Here is an 18859-nt window from a genome sequence, read left to right on the forward strand (position 1 = left end):
TTCAACATTGTGGGAAGAACCTTATTTATATGTAAGGAAACAGAGATAGGGAATGAAGGAATTGATTTAAGCTTCAGTGCCCAGTAAATGGCCCAGGAGAGCTACAAACCCAGGGAGGCAGATCTCTGAGTTCGAACCCAGTCTGGTCTACAGAGCAAGTTCCAGGATAGGCGCCAAAGCTACACAGAGAAACCCTGTCTAGAAAAACCAAACCCACTCCCCACAAAACAGCAACAAAACAAAACAAAAAACCCAACCCAATCCAAACAAACAAAACCTGTTTATCTTTTTGAGATGGGATTCTGCTCTTGAGCTCTTGAGCTCAGGCGACCCTCCCTCCCCAGCCTTCCCCAGTAGCTGGGATTATAGGTGCACACCTTCACCATGTGGGTATCTTTTTTCTGTCCTTCACAGCGAGCCTGGAACAAGGCAGTGGAGACCAGTGAAGATGTTAAGGCAAGCAACAGTTCCCTAATAGAGACTACAAAACCCATTTTGTCTCATCCAAAGAAGCCCTTCGGGTCGGTGTTTTTGCCGATGATGAAGGAAGATAGACAAGGCAACACTGAGACTAACCTCAACTCCCAGGACTTTGTAGAGAAGGGCTGGAGACAGAATGGGGCAGCCAGGGGTGGAGGATGAGCAAAACATACAAAAGTGAGAAAGCAAGCCCTCCATGCAGCACAGTTCGGGAGCAGCCAAGATGCCTGCATGAGTGGGAGGGATTTCGAAGCAGGCATTGGTTTCCCCTTTATTGCAGGGCAGAGTCCCCTAAGCCAGTAAAGACAAGGAAGATCACAGACAGCGCCTATCTGACGTTCACGGTGGTGTTCCCTGGAACGCTCATATTGGGGAGGATTTGGTAAGATGTAAACACCGAGGCAGGGAATCAAGTCATCTGCTCCGCGTGCCAACCTCGGGTAGATTGTTGCCGTTAGCGCACAATGGGTTCAGCCAGCTCCTTGACCCTGGGAGAACACTGTGCTCTCAAAGCAGAAGGCTTGACTTTAAAGACGTCTGGGTCGTAGTATACAACGTGCACTGAAGCCCTGGAATAGTAGGAAAAGAAACCAATGTAAACTAAGAAGAAGAGAGAAAAGAACTGGTATTTTCCAAGCACACCCCACTCCCACATTAAGCACTAGGGTATTATTGTTTGGTTGGGATTTTGTCGTCTCCATTATACAGAGACGCCATTGGCATGATCTAGGGTCTGCATGCTACCACATTCCACAAGTTTTGCTCTTCCACCCCCTAAAATTTTTTGCCTTTTTGCTTGTTTTTTAACTTTAGATCAACCTCCCCCACCCTTTTCTCCAGACCCCTAACTCTTCCTGTTCCATGTTAGCCTTAAATTGCCATACCTTGTGGGTGGGTTAGCTAGCTCCTGGATTCTGCTAGACACTTGAGAATGGGCGGCGGCATAAGAAACAGGCCATCGGGCATCCCGGACAGGGAGATAATCTTCATGAACAGGTTTAGACTTCGCTAGCTTTATGGTTCGGTCAGTAGCTTTGGCAAGCAGGGCAGCAGGGGCTACCTGTAGCAAAAACAGAGATCCAAATCTCCATCCCAGAATTCCCCAGGCCTCCCTTGTCTCCCTCTCATTCCTCTCCTACAATACTGTGACTGTACGGACTCCCTGCTGATCTCCTTGCCTCCCCCCCCCCCCTCGTGGCTCGAGCCTTCCAGCCTTCCCGTGATGGCTACTGGAGAGTGAACGGCTCTCAGTGACTCACCTCCATCATCATCCCCACTTCACCATCACTGTTGGGGACTGCAGACCCTCAGACCCTGAATTTTCTGTGACCCCTTGCCTGCCGGAGTAAACAACTTGTTTTCCTATGCTTGCAGCTGCTCTGAGCATGAGACCCTCAGGAGTTCCTGATGGTAAGGGAGTGGTTTCTTGCAGCTGAAAAATCCCAAGAGCTAGGGCATGGCCATTAGTTAAGGAGAGCCATATATAAGCTGCCCTGGAACACAATAAGAGGGGCATTCTTGTTTCAAGGATGACCCGTGTCTCTGTCTATGTGTGTGTGTGTGTGTGTGTGTGTGTACACGTTTCAATCTCCAGACCCTTGCCTGACTGTAAACCATCACGTGGTAGACAGGCGGTATTCATCACAATACTCCACCAGGCAAGGACCTCCTAATGCTAAGGGACACACCACCCTCAGGTGCTAAGCCCTCAGGCGGGTACCCTCATTTTCCTTCCTGTATCTACAGAGGTCCCATAAACTCTGACTGCCACCCCTCTTCCCTAACCTCATCTTCCCCCTCCTCACCAGGGACACTGTGACTCTCAGCAGCCTCCATTCTGGCTCTTTCTGCCTCAGGACCTCTTACTAGTTCTAGTAGAGACTACTAGTTACTACTACTTCCTAGTTCTACTTGAGACTACATCTTTCCTCGTTCTTGACTGAGATACATTTTCCTCGCTTGTCTCTAGATCAGACCCTCAAGGAGGGCTTCCTGACCTGCAGCCCACCCTTCCTAATGTGCCTTCTCTACAGTGTTTATAATCCTACCGTCTGTCTGTTTGAGACAGCCTTACAAGCCCTGGTGCCCAGCTCATGCGACTCAACTCTGAGATCCTCCTGCCTCCGGCTCCTGAGCACTGAGAGAACATGTTTGTGTGCACCTGGTTCATTTAATCGTCCTCATAGTATGTATCTACAGTATAAACTCATTTGCCTTCCTATCATCTGCTTTTTCCATTACGCTATTTCCAATCTACCTAGGGAAGATTGTTTGCCAGAAACTAATCCAAGCTCTGGTACCTACCTAATTAGGTACCAAATGAGTATATGGTGCCTAACTAGTCTCTTCTTGTCTTACTCTGAAAGGCACGACTTCCAACGGTCTCTTCACTGTTTCTTTTCTTTTCTTTTTTTTTTTTTATTTTCGAGACAGGGTTTCTCCGTAGCTTTTTTTTTTGGTTCCTGTCCTGGAACTAGCTCTTGTAGACCAGGCTGGCCTCGAACTCACAGAGATCCGCCTGCCTCTGCCTCCCAAGTGCTGGGATTAAAGGCGTGTGCCACCACCGCCCGGCTCTTCACTGTTTCTTTACTGGTGAAATAAGGATGGTGCCTAGCAGCCAGTCCTCACGGTGGGGAGTCCTTGGGAAAGGGCAGACTCACACCCAGCCTGCTAACTTCAAAGCCCATGTTCTTTGCCCTCTACTCTTGTGCCTTTTCCCCTTATCATATCCATCAGCCTCCCTTCCCGCTACAGACGGCTTTCAAGATGGTCTGTTCTGATGATTCCTATGCCTTGTTGAGGCAAAATAACATCTTAGGGGCAATCGGAAAGACAGCCGATGAGTGAGGGGGGGTGGCTTACGGGACGGATGGGCATTTCACTCTTTTCTCTCTCGTAACACAGGCCTTCTATCTTGATCCTCGGGTGGGCGAGGTCTACAATCCTTGGACTTGCAATAGCACTTAGGGCAGATAAGGAAATCTTGGTTTCAATCTAGGAGAGAAAAAGGAAGCAGTGTGTAAGTGCCTGTCCTGTTCAGTGTTATAAAATGGGGTCTGAGCTCAGAGCCACCAGGCTTCTCAGCAGCTCAGCAGAAAGGACGGGAATCGCGGTCACCCCTGACAGGATCGGTTTCTATCTCGCTTAAACTGGAGTGTACGTGTTCCAAGCCAGCTTTCCACCGATTCAAGCCTTACATGACAGACGTGGGAGAGACAGTCAATGACACTACATATGAACTCAGAAATGAGCGGCGATGCTGAGCGGTGGGCGAAGAGAGTCAGCCCACGTCTAGTGAGGTGGCTCAGCAGGTAAAGTGTTTGCCATGCAAGCCTGACAACATGTGTTCGGTACCCAGAACTCACATCAAGGTAGGAGGAGAGAACAGGCTCCATGGGATTGTCCTCTGCCTCCACACATGTACCACGGCATGGTTGAATGTGCACAGGCACACACACACACATACACAGACACACACAGGCACACACACACACACACACACAGACACACACAGGCACACACACACAGACACACACATACACACACATACACACACACATACACACACACACACAGACACACACACATACACATACACACACACATACACACACACACAGACACACACATACACATACACACACACACACTGGCACACACACACAGACACACACACATACACACACACACAGACACACACACATACACACAGACACACACACATACACATACACACACACATACACACACACATACACATACACACACACATACACACACACATACACATACACACACACATACACACACACACACAGAGTAAATAAATGTGATGAAAAAATTTAAAGCAAAATACAAAGTCAGCCAAGAGAAGGTCATAAAAGAACATCCAAAAGAGAAAACTTTTAACCCTTTCGGAAATGGAGCTCTTGCATCACAAATCACCATAGTACAGGACATTTACCCAAGCGGCTCTCTTCTAATCGGAACACGTAAGAAAAGCAGTGAAAGCCAGAAGAAAGCAGAAACACGCACATCCGCCAGGTAGCTAGTTAGATATTTGCAGGCTTGGAAGACTTTGGGGCAGGACCCCTCACTCAGAGTCAATAGACTGTAAAACAAAGGATTAGGCAGTCCCGGCCCAGACACAGAAGCAGCAAGATGTGACTGTCTTGCTGAAAAAGGCACCGAGCCATGTGGCTAACATATACTAGAATAATGGGTTAATATAAGTTATAAGAGTTAATAAGAAGCCTGAGCTAATGGGCCAATCCGTTTATAGTTAATGGGGAAAAAAAACCAAAGGACTAAAAGGGTGGCATTTCATTTAAGGGTTGGAGGAATCGGGCCCGAGCCATATTTCTGTCCCTAAAGAGACATGTGTCCTGAACTGTCCAAAAGGCTGTTAATAACTCTCTAAACCTGAATCCGGGAGCCATAAGCCTCACGGGAGAACCACCCAGCAAGGGTCTCTCTGCTGATGAGTGAAGACAGAATATTACTGCCTCTTGGGAGAGTCAAGTGACACAGGCTTCCCTGTCACTTAGACAGGTCAATGCCTCTCAGAAAAAAGCTGCTTGTTCTGAAGACTAGAAAACTGTATAAAACCTGTGCAAAATGTGGATGAGACAACGGTCTCTTTGGCCATTGTCTACTCTTACCCTTGAAAATGTGGTTTATTTTTTTTTTAAGATTACTTTTTAGAATTACTAATTTATGCTTGTGAGTATTTTACCTGCATGTATATCTGTGTACCTCTTGTGTGCCTGGTACCATAGGAAGCCGGAAGAGGGTGTCAGATCCTCTGGAGTCAGAGTTACAGATGATTGTGAGTCACCACGTGGGCAATAAGAATCGAATAAGAACCAGAATCCTCTGCCAGAACAACCACGGGGCCATTTCTCCAGCTCCAAGAGTGTAGTGTAAGAAACTCAACCTGGCCGGGCGGTGGTGGCACACGCCTTTAATCCCAGCACTCGGGAGGCAGAGACAGGCGGATCTCTGTGAGTTCAAGACCAGCCTGGTCTACAAGAGCTAGTTCCAGGACAGGTTCCAAAACCACAGAGAAACCCTGTCTCGAAAAACCAAAAAAAAAAAAAAAAAAAAAAAGAAGCTCAACCTGTTTCCCACACGAAATCCGCGTGTCTTGTTTGAATTCTTAAGTCGGAGACCACAGGGACCAGGAAATGCTGGTATTGCTACCACCGGGTTGGGAAGTCATTTCTCAGTATCTGTTGTGAATATTTGCTCAAATCGTGTGCTCTTGCGCTTGGGCTCTTTGTAGTAGTGCTCCAGTCTCAGCACCCACATGCGGCTCACAGCCACTTGTAACTCCAGTTCCAGGATATCTGTTGTCCTCCTCCACCCTCCGCTGGGGTCAGTCATGTAAGTGGTGCACATATACACGCAGGCAAAATACACGCGAAATAAAATAAATCTAAAACTAAATTGAAAAGGGGTTTGAAAGAGGATGTATCAATCTATGGCAATACAATAAAACCTCAATTGCAGGCAAAAAAAAAATAGTAAACTGTCTTCCTGTTTAAGTGAAGACGATAATGGGTGTCACCAGTGACAACATCTTATGTGTATTCAATAATTTCTTCCTTGCCTGGGTTGTTGTTTCCATTCCTATTTCACTGAAAGAAGCACCGAAGCATTGGAGGTTCAATAGTGTACGTTTATGTAACTGGGGAATGGCAACGCTGGGATTTAAACAGAGGACAGTGCATGTCCTGACACCATGAAGAACTAATTAAGCATTTAATGCATTTCTTATGAATCAAGCTTTGTCCGCTACAGAGCTCTAGGTGAGTTGAAGGAATATGCCAACCACTGCTTTTAATTAAGCCTTTCAATCAAAAGCGGATACAACCATCAGTCAGCTCTATAGAGTAAGGCAACAAAGAATAGCAAAGCACAATAGAGTCTAAGTTGTATGTAGACAAGCAGAATTCCTGCAACAATTATATAGTACGTGCTAGGCCATGCTGGGCTACAGAATAAAGCCCTTGTCTCAAAAAAAAACCCAACCAAATCAAAACATACATTCACAAAAACACCTGCACACAAGTGTCCATAGTAAATTTATCTGTGGTCGTCCACATAGAAATATCTCAAATGGGTTGGAGAGATGACTCAGCAACTAGCTGCTCTTCCAGAGGACCCAGGTTCAATTCCCAGCATTCAGATGGCAGCTTACAACTGTCTATAACTCCTGTACATTAACAGCCAAGTCTAGCCTGGCCACCGCAGCCTAGGCACAATTCACAACGGTACAATTATGGATTGACTGTTTGTGACCCTTCATATATAAAAGCCTGAATCCCAAGTGTATCAGATGTGGTCATCTGCTAGAGTTGGATATAAAATAGCTCCCCACAGGTTCAAGTGTGTTTGAATAGTTGGCACCCAGCTCATGGTCTTGGTTTGTAGTTTTCATGCCGGGGTCTCACTGGAGGAAGTAGGAAGCTCCAGACAGGCAGACAGATTATGATCTGGCCCTGGTTCCAGCCTGAGTTCCTGCTCTGCTTCCTACTAGCCAACAAGAAGTGACCAGGCCGCCTCACACGCTGGCTTCCACAGCTATGTGTCCCCGTGCTTTCTCCATAATGATGGACTGTAACACCTTCAAACCATGAGCCAAAATGGATCTCTTTTCTCTCAAGATCCCTCTTGTGAGGTATTTGGGTTCAGAGAAGAGGAAAATAACTCTCACTTGGAACATTATCTGTAATCAAGAAATCACCTTCAACAAGAACAGAATCGATCGAGGTCTTTATCTTGGGTTTCCCAGCTTCTAAGAATACCTATATGTCTTTTGAAGCCACCCAGCCTATAGCGACCTGTACTGATTAGGCTATGGAGGAGCCTCCAAATGATTTTAGCTGACCGTAACTGACACCCAGGTAAGCACAGATTTCCCAGGTAAGCCTTGACACGGAACAGAGCCATCCCTTTCTCCTTCTCAGAATTTCTAACTTATAAAATCCTTGAGTGTGGTAAAGTGATGGTTACTTCTCCCCATTACGTTTGTGGGTTGGCATGATGCAACAATCAGACCAGAGCTCTAAGATTCTCTATAATGGTTCTGATGCTGGTTTTAGAATTTGCTTTGGTGGCATTTAGACTCACAGGCATTAAGGGGTACATTGTTAGTGGCAGTCTAAAAAAATCAACAACTGGTAGCCCATGGCATGCAATGGCAAAACAAATCAAAGCTCTGGCTGAACGACAGTCAATGCCAAGAACTCGTCAGTGAAATAAGGCAGAACAATGGAGTGGGGTGTTGCTGGTAAGGATGCTGGACAACTCGAACAAAAACAAAACAATCTTAGGCCATTAAATTTCCAGCATAGAATCCAGATAAAGGATCAGAAATGACTTCCACCAAGAGAAACCTTTATCTTCTATTGTCACAGGGCTGGATAGTCTGAAAACCAAAATCTAATTCAGCAGGTGGGTGGGTTACAATACAAATTGAATTTTCAAATTTGTCCAATCACTGATGTTAAAGTTGGGGCAATGGTTAAGAAATAGTAGGGCCTGGAGAATTGGAATGGTGCTGTATGGGCAGATTCCAATAAAACAGGGGCCCTAAATCCTACATTTCCAATAAAACAGGGTACTCTAAACCCTTAAGTACTGCTCTCCTTACCAGCCCTTCCACCTCAAACGGGACTACACCCCACACCCAGGAGACCTCCTGAGGAACTTCCCACTTATTCCTATCACTGCTCCACTGTGGACCAGCCTGCCATAGACTTCATCTAATTCCGAAATTATTCAAGGGCTAATACATGTAATAAATCCCTTGCTCTATATCACACATGGTTCTATTCTATGATCTACTCCTGGCAGATTAGGCAAAATAGATTTTGTAATTGTGGGAAAACCCACAAAGAAAAGCAGCAAAGGAGCGGTGGATGAAATGAAATGTCTCCCATAGTGCTGTGTGTGTGAACGCTTGATCTCCGTCCAGCGGCCTTTGCTATTTTAGAGGGTTGCGTAACCTTTGGGAAGTGGCGCCTGTAGCCTTGGCCGTACTTCCTGCCAGCTTTCTGTTTCCTGTTCTGGCAATACGTGAGGAGATAAGAAGTCCCACCTAGCTACTCCTGCCACCGAGTAGCCCCCATTGCCACGCCTTCCCCTCCACGATGGACGGTATGCTTCAAACTGCGAGCCCCAGCAAACCCTTCTCCCCCAAGCTGCTTCTTGTCGTGTTCTTCGCCACACAGGAAGTAACCCGCTCGGAGAGTGTTGCATGAGACAGTCACCACTTACGCTTTTCGGAGGAACGTAGTTGGGATCTGGGCCTTTGGCTACGGAGAGCTGCAGGATTCTGGGAGACGGATCAGAGAAATGGAGAACCTCTGGTGGTAAGTCATCGCTGAGTGGACGACATGCAAACGGAAACAAAATACAAATTTGGACGGAAGAACAAACAGTTCATAGCTACAAGCAACTGCAGCTATGCACATGCTCTGAAAGCAGGAACATTTTTTCTTACGCGCAGGAGTTCTTTAGACAGATTGCTGCTTCCCATTGGTCCACAGTAGTGGATACATTTAATGTGTCACGGTGTATGTAAACATGCTCCTATATACGAAACAAAATTCTCAATACACTGTGCTTCTGTGCCATACAGTCTGATCTAATTATTTTAAAGATTTATTTAACTAGAAAAAAAAACACCCTAGAACTACATATTCCATTGGATGGGTTCTGACCTATATATAGTCTTAAAAAAAATCTCACTTCTTAGCTGGGCTGTGGTGGCGCCCGCCTTTAATCCCAGCACTTGGGAGGCAGAGGCAGGCAGATCTTTGTGAGTTTGAGGCCAGTCTAGTCTACAAGAGCTCGGTCATCACCTAGGACACCTGTGGGCCATTCTCTTTTGTAGTGCAGTGTGAACTAATCCTTGCCTCAACTCTCAGTAACTTGGCCAGTTATTATGAGCTGTATACCATATACTTCTCTCTCTGATCAAAAATCTAAAACCAGCCAATTAACAAATCTACAAACTTAGCATGGAAAAAGGTTTTCTCAGCTATGCAATGACTTTCTAAGGGTGGAGAGCTGTAGGTTTTGTTATTATTAAGGTACAATTAATGTACATAAAACTTACCCTTTCAAAGTATGCAACTAAGTGGTTTCTAAAATATTCACAAGATGTTCAACCATCAGCATTAATTTGAGAGTATTTTCGTCGACCCAAAAAGCAAAATTTTTATGGTTATACAAAGGTCCCAGAATAATCTAAAATGATCAAAGTTCAAAGGTATTTTATGATTTCAAAATCTACTAAAAAGCTGTGATAATCATGATTGTGCATTATTGCACGGAGACAAACATTTAGTATATGGAGTAAGACTGGCAATCCAGAAATAAAAGTTTGTGCTTATAGTCAAGTGGCTTTGGACAAGGTTGCAAATTGTTGCATGTACGTTTGGATTTGATTTGCTAGCATTCTGGTGTGGACTCAATGTGTATATTTGCAGGAGAGAGTAACTTTTACATTCTGTAATGGATTTTTCTGGGTGCTGTAGATTGCGAGCAGGAGCTGAGAGATTCCTTTTATTGCCTGATAGTGAGGTGGTTTACTGTGAATTTCTGCCCCAGCATTCCCAGTCAGATAGAAGAGTTGATGATGAGCTCCTGTTGCAGATATTCCACAGTTTTATCCGATGTGTTTAGATGTAAACAGTCTTTTCGCTCAGACGGAAACTGGAGCACAGTGAGTGACACTCCAGTCAGCTAGATCGGGATGTCTGGAGAGTTTAAGATACTCTACCTATTCAGCAGACACTGCATTTTGAATCTGTTGGGTTTTGCCAGCTTCTGGATCCGTTTAGAAGGCCGAGTAACCAGCGCAGGAGGTGGGATCTGCCAAATTACAGACTCTCTGCCACAGCTGTAGTAATACTGAGCCCTGCCAGTCGCAGAAGAGAAAAGAAATCAGTGGCATATGAATTCAGATCATTGCGGTCTTCTCAGGCGTTGACTCCCAGGCCGGGGGAAGTAGGCAGAAAGCTCTGTGTGTGCTCCTGGGCTATCTTCCACACTGGGAGAAGTGAGCATTGTCTTAGAAACAGCTACAGAGTAAGTGTTCAGCTTGTTTCTATTATCTTACTCTAAAACAAGGCAGGTAGTTTTCTTTACTGAACAGTGTATGTCTTCCACACAGATGAAAAGATACACTATTGAGAAAAGATGATTATCTGTTTTTAAGGCCAAATTTTTCTAGGAGGCAGGAGGATTCCATTTGAGACCAGTCTGGGCAAGATACGCACACAAACACCCCATCTCAAAAAAAAAAAAAAAAAAAGAAGGAAGGAAGGAAGGAGGGCAGGAGGGAGGAAAGGCAGGCAGGCAAGTTTGCTGGCTGGCGAGTATCCTGGCCCTGTGGCCTTGACTCAGCTCTGCAGTGGTGACGTCCACGTTGTACGGAGCAAGGCTGAGATCGCTGTCGGTGGACCTGAATGTAATCCCTTACCTAATAAGATGGACATTCTGGTATCTCAGTGAGAGAGAAAAGGTCAAATGCAGCAAAACCACTTTGCATGCAGCAAACCCACACTGCCCACTTGTCAGAGCCTTCACAGAACAGCATGCAGTCTGTGGGCTGTACCACATGCTAACTGAAACAGTGAATATGATGGACTTATTACCCCTCTTGTTCCTGAAGAGTGAGACTTCGATGATCCTCAAGAGAAGATGCAGATGGGAGAAGGAGCAGGCTCTACCCACCAAGAAAGAATTTGCCAAGATGAAGCAAGCACCGGAAGCTGTGGATCTCACAGTCTTTGAGAAGACCGTGTGCTCTCGTGAAACCTTTCCTCAGTGCCTTTCTTCCCACCCTGTTCTCAGTGAAACTGCGACTCTCATGGTTTTCTGGAGCCACGCAGTGGGTGGGCAAACACCGAAGATGCGTGGCAGCTTTTTAAAAAGTATGATACCAAGTTCCCCATCTGGAGTGAGGGAGGTGGTGGCCTTTTGAGTGAGAGAAGAGCTTCCTTATCTTTCACAACAGGATCAGCGAGTCCTGAGCTGAAGTGGACAGAAGGACATGATTTCACTAAAATGTTGCTGATGACGGTACCCACACTGCAGCCTGCCTGCGTGGCTCGGCATGCAAACAACACACTTGCGTGGCGCGGCATGCGAACAACACACAACCCCCATGCTTGAGGCGCAAGGAACATTACAGAAGAGTAGGGTGGGGGGAGACTGTAAAAGTCAGAGGATTGGAATGTCGGCTGTGAGATTGTGTCTTCTGTATATGACAGGGAAGCTGTGCGCATGAAACCGCAAAAATACAGCCACCTAAACAGAAGCTGCACGATGACAACACCTTTTGACATGCCAGTATGTATGGGGAAATCACAAGGCGATGGCCCTAAACGAAGAGCTACAGGACATTAATATTGAGGGAATTTGGAAGAGCAAGTGTGATTTTAAGGGTTTTAGTAGACATATGTACATTTAAGTTCAAATATTTTTAAGAGTTTTTACTTACTTACTTATTTATTTATTTACTTATTTATTTATTTTAGTTTTTGCTTTTTGAAACAGGGTCTCATTACATAGCCCAGAATGGCCTGGAACTTACTATCTAAACCAGGCTGGCTTTAAACTCATGGAGACCTGCCTGTCTCTGCTTCCTAATGCCCGGATTAAAGGCATCTGCCACCACACCTGGTTTACATTAGATAATTTAACGGTGCACAAATATGGCAACTTGGGAAGAAAGTACATTAATGGCTCAAGTTTGGGGGAACTTAGCTTCAAATAGCTAAAATCAGACAGAGATTCTGCCAGAAAGAACCCACCTACAAAACCTACACACTAGCTGGACATGGTGGCACATGCCTTTAGTCCAGCACTGGGTTGGGGGAAGAAAGGGCAGAAGCAGATGGATCTCTGAGTTTGAGACCAACCTGGTGTACAGAGTGAGTGCCAGGACAGTCAGAGCTACACAGAGAGACTGGTATTAAAAAAAAAAAAGCAGTGACGAAAACAAAACCATAAAAGTGATCATTTATTTTGTTTTAATAAATGACAAAAGATAAATATTGTGAATGTGTGCATAATTTTTTTTTGGTTTTTTGAGACAGGGTTTCTCTGTAGCTTTGGAGTCTGTCCTGGAACTAGCTCTTGTAGACCAGGCTGGTCTCGAACTCACAGAGATCCACCTTCCTCTGCCTCCTGAGTGCTGGGATTAAAGGTGTGCGCCGCCATCACCCAGCTTCATAATTTATTTTTTTAAATACAGTCTTACTATGTAGTCCAGGCTGGCCTCAAACTCTGGATCCTCTTGCCTCAGCCTCCTGAGTGCTGAGATTACAGGAGTGAACCGCCACACCAAGTAATCTTATTTTTTCTGGAAGACATTTTAGGGGGTCTTTTAAGGGGGTCTGAGGTCAGAAAAGATTAAGTTTTCCTTTTCCTCCCTTTCAAGCCACTCCGGGTAAATATATTCTCTTCCTCCTGCCCTGTGAAGGGCAAGGGGTTTCCTGTTATTTTTCCTGGAACGTGTCTTAAACACAGTCGGTATGTCTTACCTGGCTCTGTCCCTTCGACACCTTCACAGTATGCTTGCAGAATTATACTTAGTCATATTGTTAAACAAGCGTGATGGGAAAGTGCCAGCAAACACGAGCTCATTCGCCCGCTGCTGGGAGAGACGGTGAAATTCACGACGTGTACCTGGCACCATCTTGTTCAGACAAATGAGGTAATTTCCTTTAAGGATTTTGAAAAACTGTCTAAAAGAAACTTTAAAAAGCAAACAAGTCCATCAACAAGCAGAGCCTACCTAGATGTCATTCTGAAACAAAAGTCCAATTCTACCTGCATAGATGAGGAAGGAGCCCTACGGCGCTGGAGGGTTTGGCTTGGGAGCCCCAACCTGGGAAGCCAGTGAGCCTGAGATAAGGAGAGAAAGATAAAAATTTGGGAGGAAACAAATCCGTAGGACGGGATGCGTTTAGGGAAGCACACGGAGGAGCACACCACAAAGGCTGATGAGAGGGGCCTGGCAGACTGGATAGAAACATGGACAGAAAAGATCCAAGCCTCCCTGAGAACAGAGAGCAAGGGCACGGCCAGTTCTCCGAGGGAATCCAAACTCATTTCCCGGATCCCTTGAACTTCTAAAATGTCTCCCATGAAAAGAGTTTGGATGTATGTTTGCCCGGGAAGACCATTTCTCCTTCTCAGCCCTCCTTACTTGCTTGTAGCTCTTTGTGCAGGTTTGAGACCTCAGCCCCCCTCCTCCATCCCCATCCCCATTCACTTTAGTGTGTTTGCTGTTGTGTCCTTGAGAGGTCAAGACTTTGAAACAGAGCACAAGGGGTATATGGGGGAGGTGGGGGGGGAGGAAAGAAAAAGGGGAATGATGTAATTATAATCTCAAAAAGATAAAAGAAGCGGGTTTTCTTCACTGAAGGCCCTGTCTTGAAATATTAAGGACTTCTGTAAGAATTCCTGAAAAATAGCTTGAAAAGCTGTTTTCTTAGCTATAAAGAGAGTGATAGAACCGTTGCTTAAAATGTGCAAGGCCCTTGGGTTTAATCCCCAGCACCAGGGGAGGAAAAACCAAAGAAAATAAAGAAACAGAACCCCAGAACTTCAAGGTTTTTTGTTGTTGTTGTTGTTGGGTATGTATTATGTCTCTCCCTCATGCATGTGCATGTGCCATCCATATGCCTGGTGCCCACAGAGGTCAGAAGGAAGTGTGGGGTACCCTGGAACTTAAGTTTAGGATGGTTGTGAGTTACTGTGTGGGCGCTCTGAACTGAACCCAGATCTCCTGCCAGAACAGCAACGCTCTTAAGCACTGGCCCATCTCTCCGGTCCCAAAGAAGAAAACCCTCTAAGGATAAAGTAAGATGCATTTGTTGTACAAGCGTGATGGCCTGAGTTTGGATCCTGCACCCACATAAGAAGGCAGAAATGGTCATCCACCTGCTTATTATCCCAGTGTGGGGTAGACAGGACCACCCCTGGGGCCCGCTGGCCACCAGCCTAGTCCAGGTTCATAACAGAGCCAGTTTCAAAGTAATAGTGGAAAGAGATAGAACAGGACACCTGAGGTCCTCCTCTGGTCTCTGCACACACACACACACACACACACACACACGCACACACACACACACACACTTACTTTAAAACTCCCTTAATTAAAAAAAAAAAGAGCCCACATAGACCAAAGTATTAGGAAATAGAATACAAATCTTCAAGGCTGTTCTTAGAACTGATCTTGTTCCAAAAAAAAAACTTGACTGTGGTATTGTTTGCAATAAGTTTGGGGCTGGAGAAATGGCTCAAGTGGTTAAGAGCACTGCCTGCTCTTTCACAGGTCCTGAGTTCAATCCCAGCAACCATATGGTGGCTCACAACCATCTGTATTGAGATCTGGCGCCCTCTTGAGGAAGAGACCAATCAGTCATTCTCATCGACTTAGATCATGAAACCCAATATAGAGAAGTTCAACAGAACCCATATATGGGCTGCCCATGCTTGCTTCAGCACTGCCAGGGCATAAATTTCACTCATTTCAAATTGTAAAGAAAGAAACTACTGTTAGGCAACTTTACTCTTTTTTTTTTTTTTTTGGTTTTTTTGAGACAGGGTTTCTCTGTGGCTTTGGAGCCTGTCCTGGAACTAGCTCTGTAGACCAGGCTGGTCTCGAACTATCAGGCCTGCCTCTGCCTCCCGAGTGCTGGGATTAAAGGCGTGCGCCACCACCGCCCGGCACGGCAACTTTACTCTTGATCAAGGAGAGCAAACACTGAGACAGGAAGTGCAATTGGTTTTTATTCTAAGGTGGTGGCTGTGTCTTTTCCCTATTGCCTGGGGTCTCTTTCCATTAGCTAGTCTGAAAAGAATTGTTGCATTGGAAGTGGGAAGACGGGAAAGGAGTTATGTTGAGTAAATTTTTACTAGGTGGGAAGCAAGTGTGATTTTAAGAGTTTTATTATTATTATTATTATTATTTTGGTTTTTCGAGACAGGGTTTCTCTGTGGTTTTGGAGCCTGTCCCGGAACTAGCTCTGTAGACCAGGCTGGTCTCGAACTCACAGAGATCCGCCTGCCTCTGCCTCCCAAGTGCTGGGATTAAAGGCGTGCGCCACCACCGCCCGGCAAGAGTTTTAATAGACATATGTACGTTTAAGTATAAGTCTTCCAAGGTGGGAGAGACAAAAACATCTTAATTCCATGACCTAAATACTATATAACTAAATAAAATATAGCATTTTATAGAAAAGACTCATTCATGTTTGCTAATTCTTACATAATATACTGAGACTGGAAACCACAATAAGGCATTGTGGTAGCTTGAATGTAATTGACCCCCATAATCTCATAGGGAGTAGCACTACTAGAAGGTGTGGCCTTGTTGGAGTGGATACGGCCTTGTTGGAGGAAGTGTGCCGCCATGGGGGCAAGCTTTGAAGTTTTCTATGCTCAGGATACTGCTCAGTGTCTCAGTCAACTTCCTGCTGCCTGCAAGATGTAGGACTCTCATCTGCTTCTCCAATACCACGTCTGCCTGTGTGCCTTCATACTCCCTGCCGTGATGATAATGGACTGAACCTCTGAGACTGTTAGCGAGCCACCCCAATTAAATATTTTCTTTATAAGAGTTGCTTTGGTCATGGTGTCTCTTCACAGCCATAGAAACCCGAAATAAGATATAAGTTGGTACCAGGGACTGAAGTATTGTTGTGATAGGTCTGACCATGTTTTTGTTTGCGAGAATTTGGACTTTGATACTTGGGTTAGGAAAGCAATGGAACACTTTAAGTGCTGCTTAAAGGGCCATATTGGTAGGACAATGGAAAACAACAATGTTGAATGTGATTTGATGAACTGTGGAGAGCTTTCTCAAGAGGTTGCAGAGGAGAATTTTAATATGTTGCTTAGAGATCATTCTTGTGACATTTTGGTCAAGAAAGTGGCTGCCTTTTGCTCTTGTCTGAAGGGTCTGCCTGAAGCTAAAGTGAAGAGTTTTTGGATTAATTCTGTTGGCAGAGCAAATCTCAAAACAGCCTACTATGGACTCTGTCATATTGTTATTAGTGGTAACTTTAATGAAAAATTATAATGAAAAGGAACAAGCTAGTGGTGTCAAATTACAAAATATAAGTTTTGAGGAGAGAAAGAGCACCAGGAAGTTGAATGAAGCTAAGTTCCGTAAGCTTGGCTTCCAGGTTCAACAGTTCACAGCTGGTGAAAGAGCCGGGCTCTAAGCTCATTTTCCTTGTGAAGTCCTGACGAAGCAACCTGAGGTCGTGTCAGCACCAACCTGTTAGGGACGTAGTGTCGGGAGACCTGCTTGGGCTGAGCAAGGTCCTCAATTCTCTTGGTCAGCTGAGCCTTCAAAGCAGCTTCAGAAAGAGGGCGAATAGGATCTTGATTTCCCCAAAACAACCTCCTGTTAATGAAGCAGAAAAGCCAAGCATTGCTTTCAAATAAACTCCTGCTAATAAGCATCACAAAGGTGACACTCAACATCTATATGGATTAGTCTCCAAGAACTCACTCTCCTTTATAATTGTGTATTACAGTGTATTTATGTGTGCTGACACACATGTCGTGGTGTGCGTGTGAAAGTGAGGGCAATTGCAGGGATGGCTGTCTCCTTCCACCATGTGGGTTTCAGGGATCAGACTTGGGTCATCAGGCGTGGTGACAAGTGTCTTCCCCTGCTGATCCCTCTCAGCATCCTCATCTCTCACAGGATTTTATGATTTTCAGACACCAGAGAGAAATGGACATTAAACTAGAAATAGAATAAAATTGCCATGTCTACTCCATTTAAGAATAAATGGTAACCTTGGACCAGCGAGATGGCTCAGCTGGTAAAAAAGGCACTTGCTGCACAAGCCTGGCAACCTGAGTTTGAACCCCCATCCCACAGCAAAAGGAGAGAATTGATTCCCAAGGGTTGTCCTCTGACCTCCAGCACACACACACGCACGCACATAGAAGAAGGGGGGGGGGGAGACTGTAGTAATGATAAAAATTATCAGTGACTTATAATGAGCCTATTAGTGATAAGATAGTTCAGTTTTGCCATCATGGAGTTAGCAGTGTCATTTGTAGTAGGGAAGCATAAAATAGACATGCCTGGTGTGGGAAGTCCTTCTGTATATGTGTTGCTTTTATTAATAAAGAAGATTTCTTGGTCTGTGATAGGGTAGAGTAGAGCTAGGCAGGGAAAACTAAACTGAATGCTGGGAGAAAGGCGGCGGAGTAAAGAGACGCCAGCCATGCAGCCTCCTCAGGGGACAGACAAGCCAGAACCTTGCCAGTAAGCCACAGCCATGTGGTGATAATAGTAATGAGTTAAATTAAGATGTAAGAGCTAGCCAATAAGAAGCTAGAGCTAATAGGCCAAGCAGTGATTTAATTAATACAGTTTCTGTGTGGTTATTTTGAATCTGGGCAGCAGTTAACCAATAAGCGGCCTCCTACTACACAAGCCAAAGTCTACACAGTGCTCCCTTTTTGAGTGAACCCCTGTACCAGGTGGTCATAAAATAAAACAGTAACAGAATAATGTGACTTACAACCATTTGCAGAACATTTACTGTGTGCCAGGCACCATGACATCATGGCATTTAGTCCCAATAGCCCTATGAAACAGGTATGCCTGCTGTGCCAGGCTGAGAGAGAAAGGCAAAATCAGCACAGAGTTCCCTGAGAAGGTTCCAGAAGAGGTGAAAGGTACAGACAGTTGGAATTAAAGCCCATAGCTGAGGTGGAATGGAGAATGGGAACAATCCCTTCTGGCACTCGGCAGGTTTGGGCCAGAGCAGAAGGGTATGTTGGGAGATGTAGGCAGTAGGATCGGGACTCCAAGATCATCCTGGGCTACACAGAGAATTCGAATCCAACCTAAGACACTTCAAACCCTGCTTCAAAATAATAAGAGAAAATCCAAGGGGTGAAGGGTTTGGCAATTAGGCTGCAGATACCAGAATTCATAACAAGAAAAAATGATAAGCTGAATTTAATTGAAATCAGAGCATTTGCTCTGTGAAAGACAAACTCAAACTGGTAGCACTAATCCCCAGAAAACATAGCAAACACTCGAGAGGAACAGTTGGAAGAGAAGGAGTCCTGTTAAAACTCTAAAGGTCTAACAGGAGACCTCAGCAAAGGAAATATGCAAAGAAAGCTGTGAAGCAAGTTTAGATCTTGCCGTAGGAAACCGCATTAACACGGTGAACTCCTCCTACATGCCTGTGAGAATGACTAAAAGCAAAAACACCGACAACACCAAAAGCTGACAGGGATGTGCAAAACAGCAGGAACTCTCATCCATGGGAAATGAAAACAGAAAGTGGTCCACATTCAGCAGAAGAGA

The 18859-nt window shown here is 45.1% G+C and overlaps 1 protein-coding gene across 1 annotated transcript in view; it reads right to left on the reverse strand.

The window, feature by feature from the left end:
- Positions 1 to 912: 912 nt before the first annotated feature.
- The window catches only part of Spmap2l (sperm microtubule associated protein 2 like), a 41850-nt gene continuing 23903 nt past the window's right edge, over positions 913 to 18859 (reverse strand). Inside the window, exons 5-10 of the mRNA XM_075943336.1 lie at positions 16793 to 16921; positions 10274 to 10411; positions 8764 to 8869; positions 3343 to 3474; positions 1365 to 1540; positions 913 to 1049 (exon numbers count right to left, since the gene is read on the reverse strand). Coding sequence (XP_075799451.1) covers positions 935 to 1049; positions 1365 to 1540; positions 3343 to 3474; positions 8764 to 8869; positions 10274 to 10411; positions 16793 to 16921 — 796 coding nt within the window. The 3' untranslated portion in view covers positions 913 to 934. The remainder of the gene's footprint in view (positions 1050 to 1364; positions 1541 to 3342; positions 3475 to 8763; positions 8870 to 10273; positions 10412 to 16792; positions 16922 to 18859) is intronic.

This window comes from Microtus pennsylvanicus, chromosome 12 (assembly GCF_037038515.1).
Source record: "Microtus pennsylvanicus isolate mMicPen1 chromosome 12, mMicPen1.hap1, whole genome shotgun sequence".
Taxonomy (NCBI): domain Eukaryota; kingdom Metazoa; phylum Chordata; class Mammalia; order Rodentia; family Cricetidae; genus Microtus; species Microtus pennsylvanicus.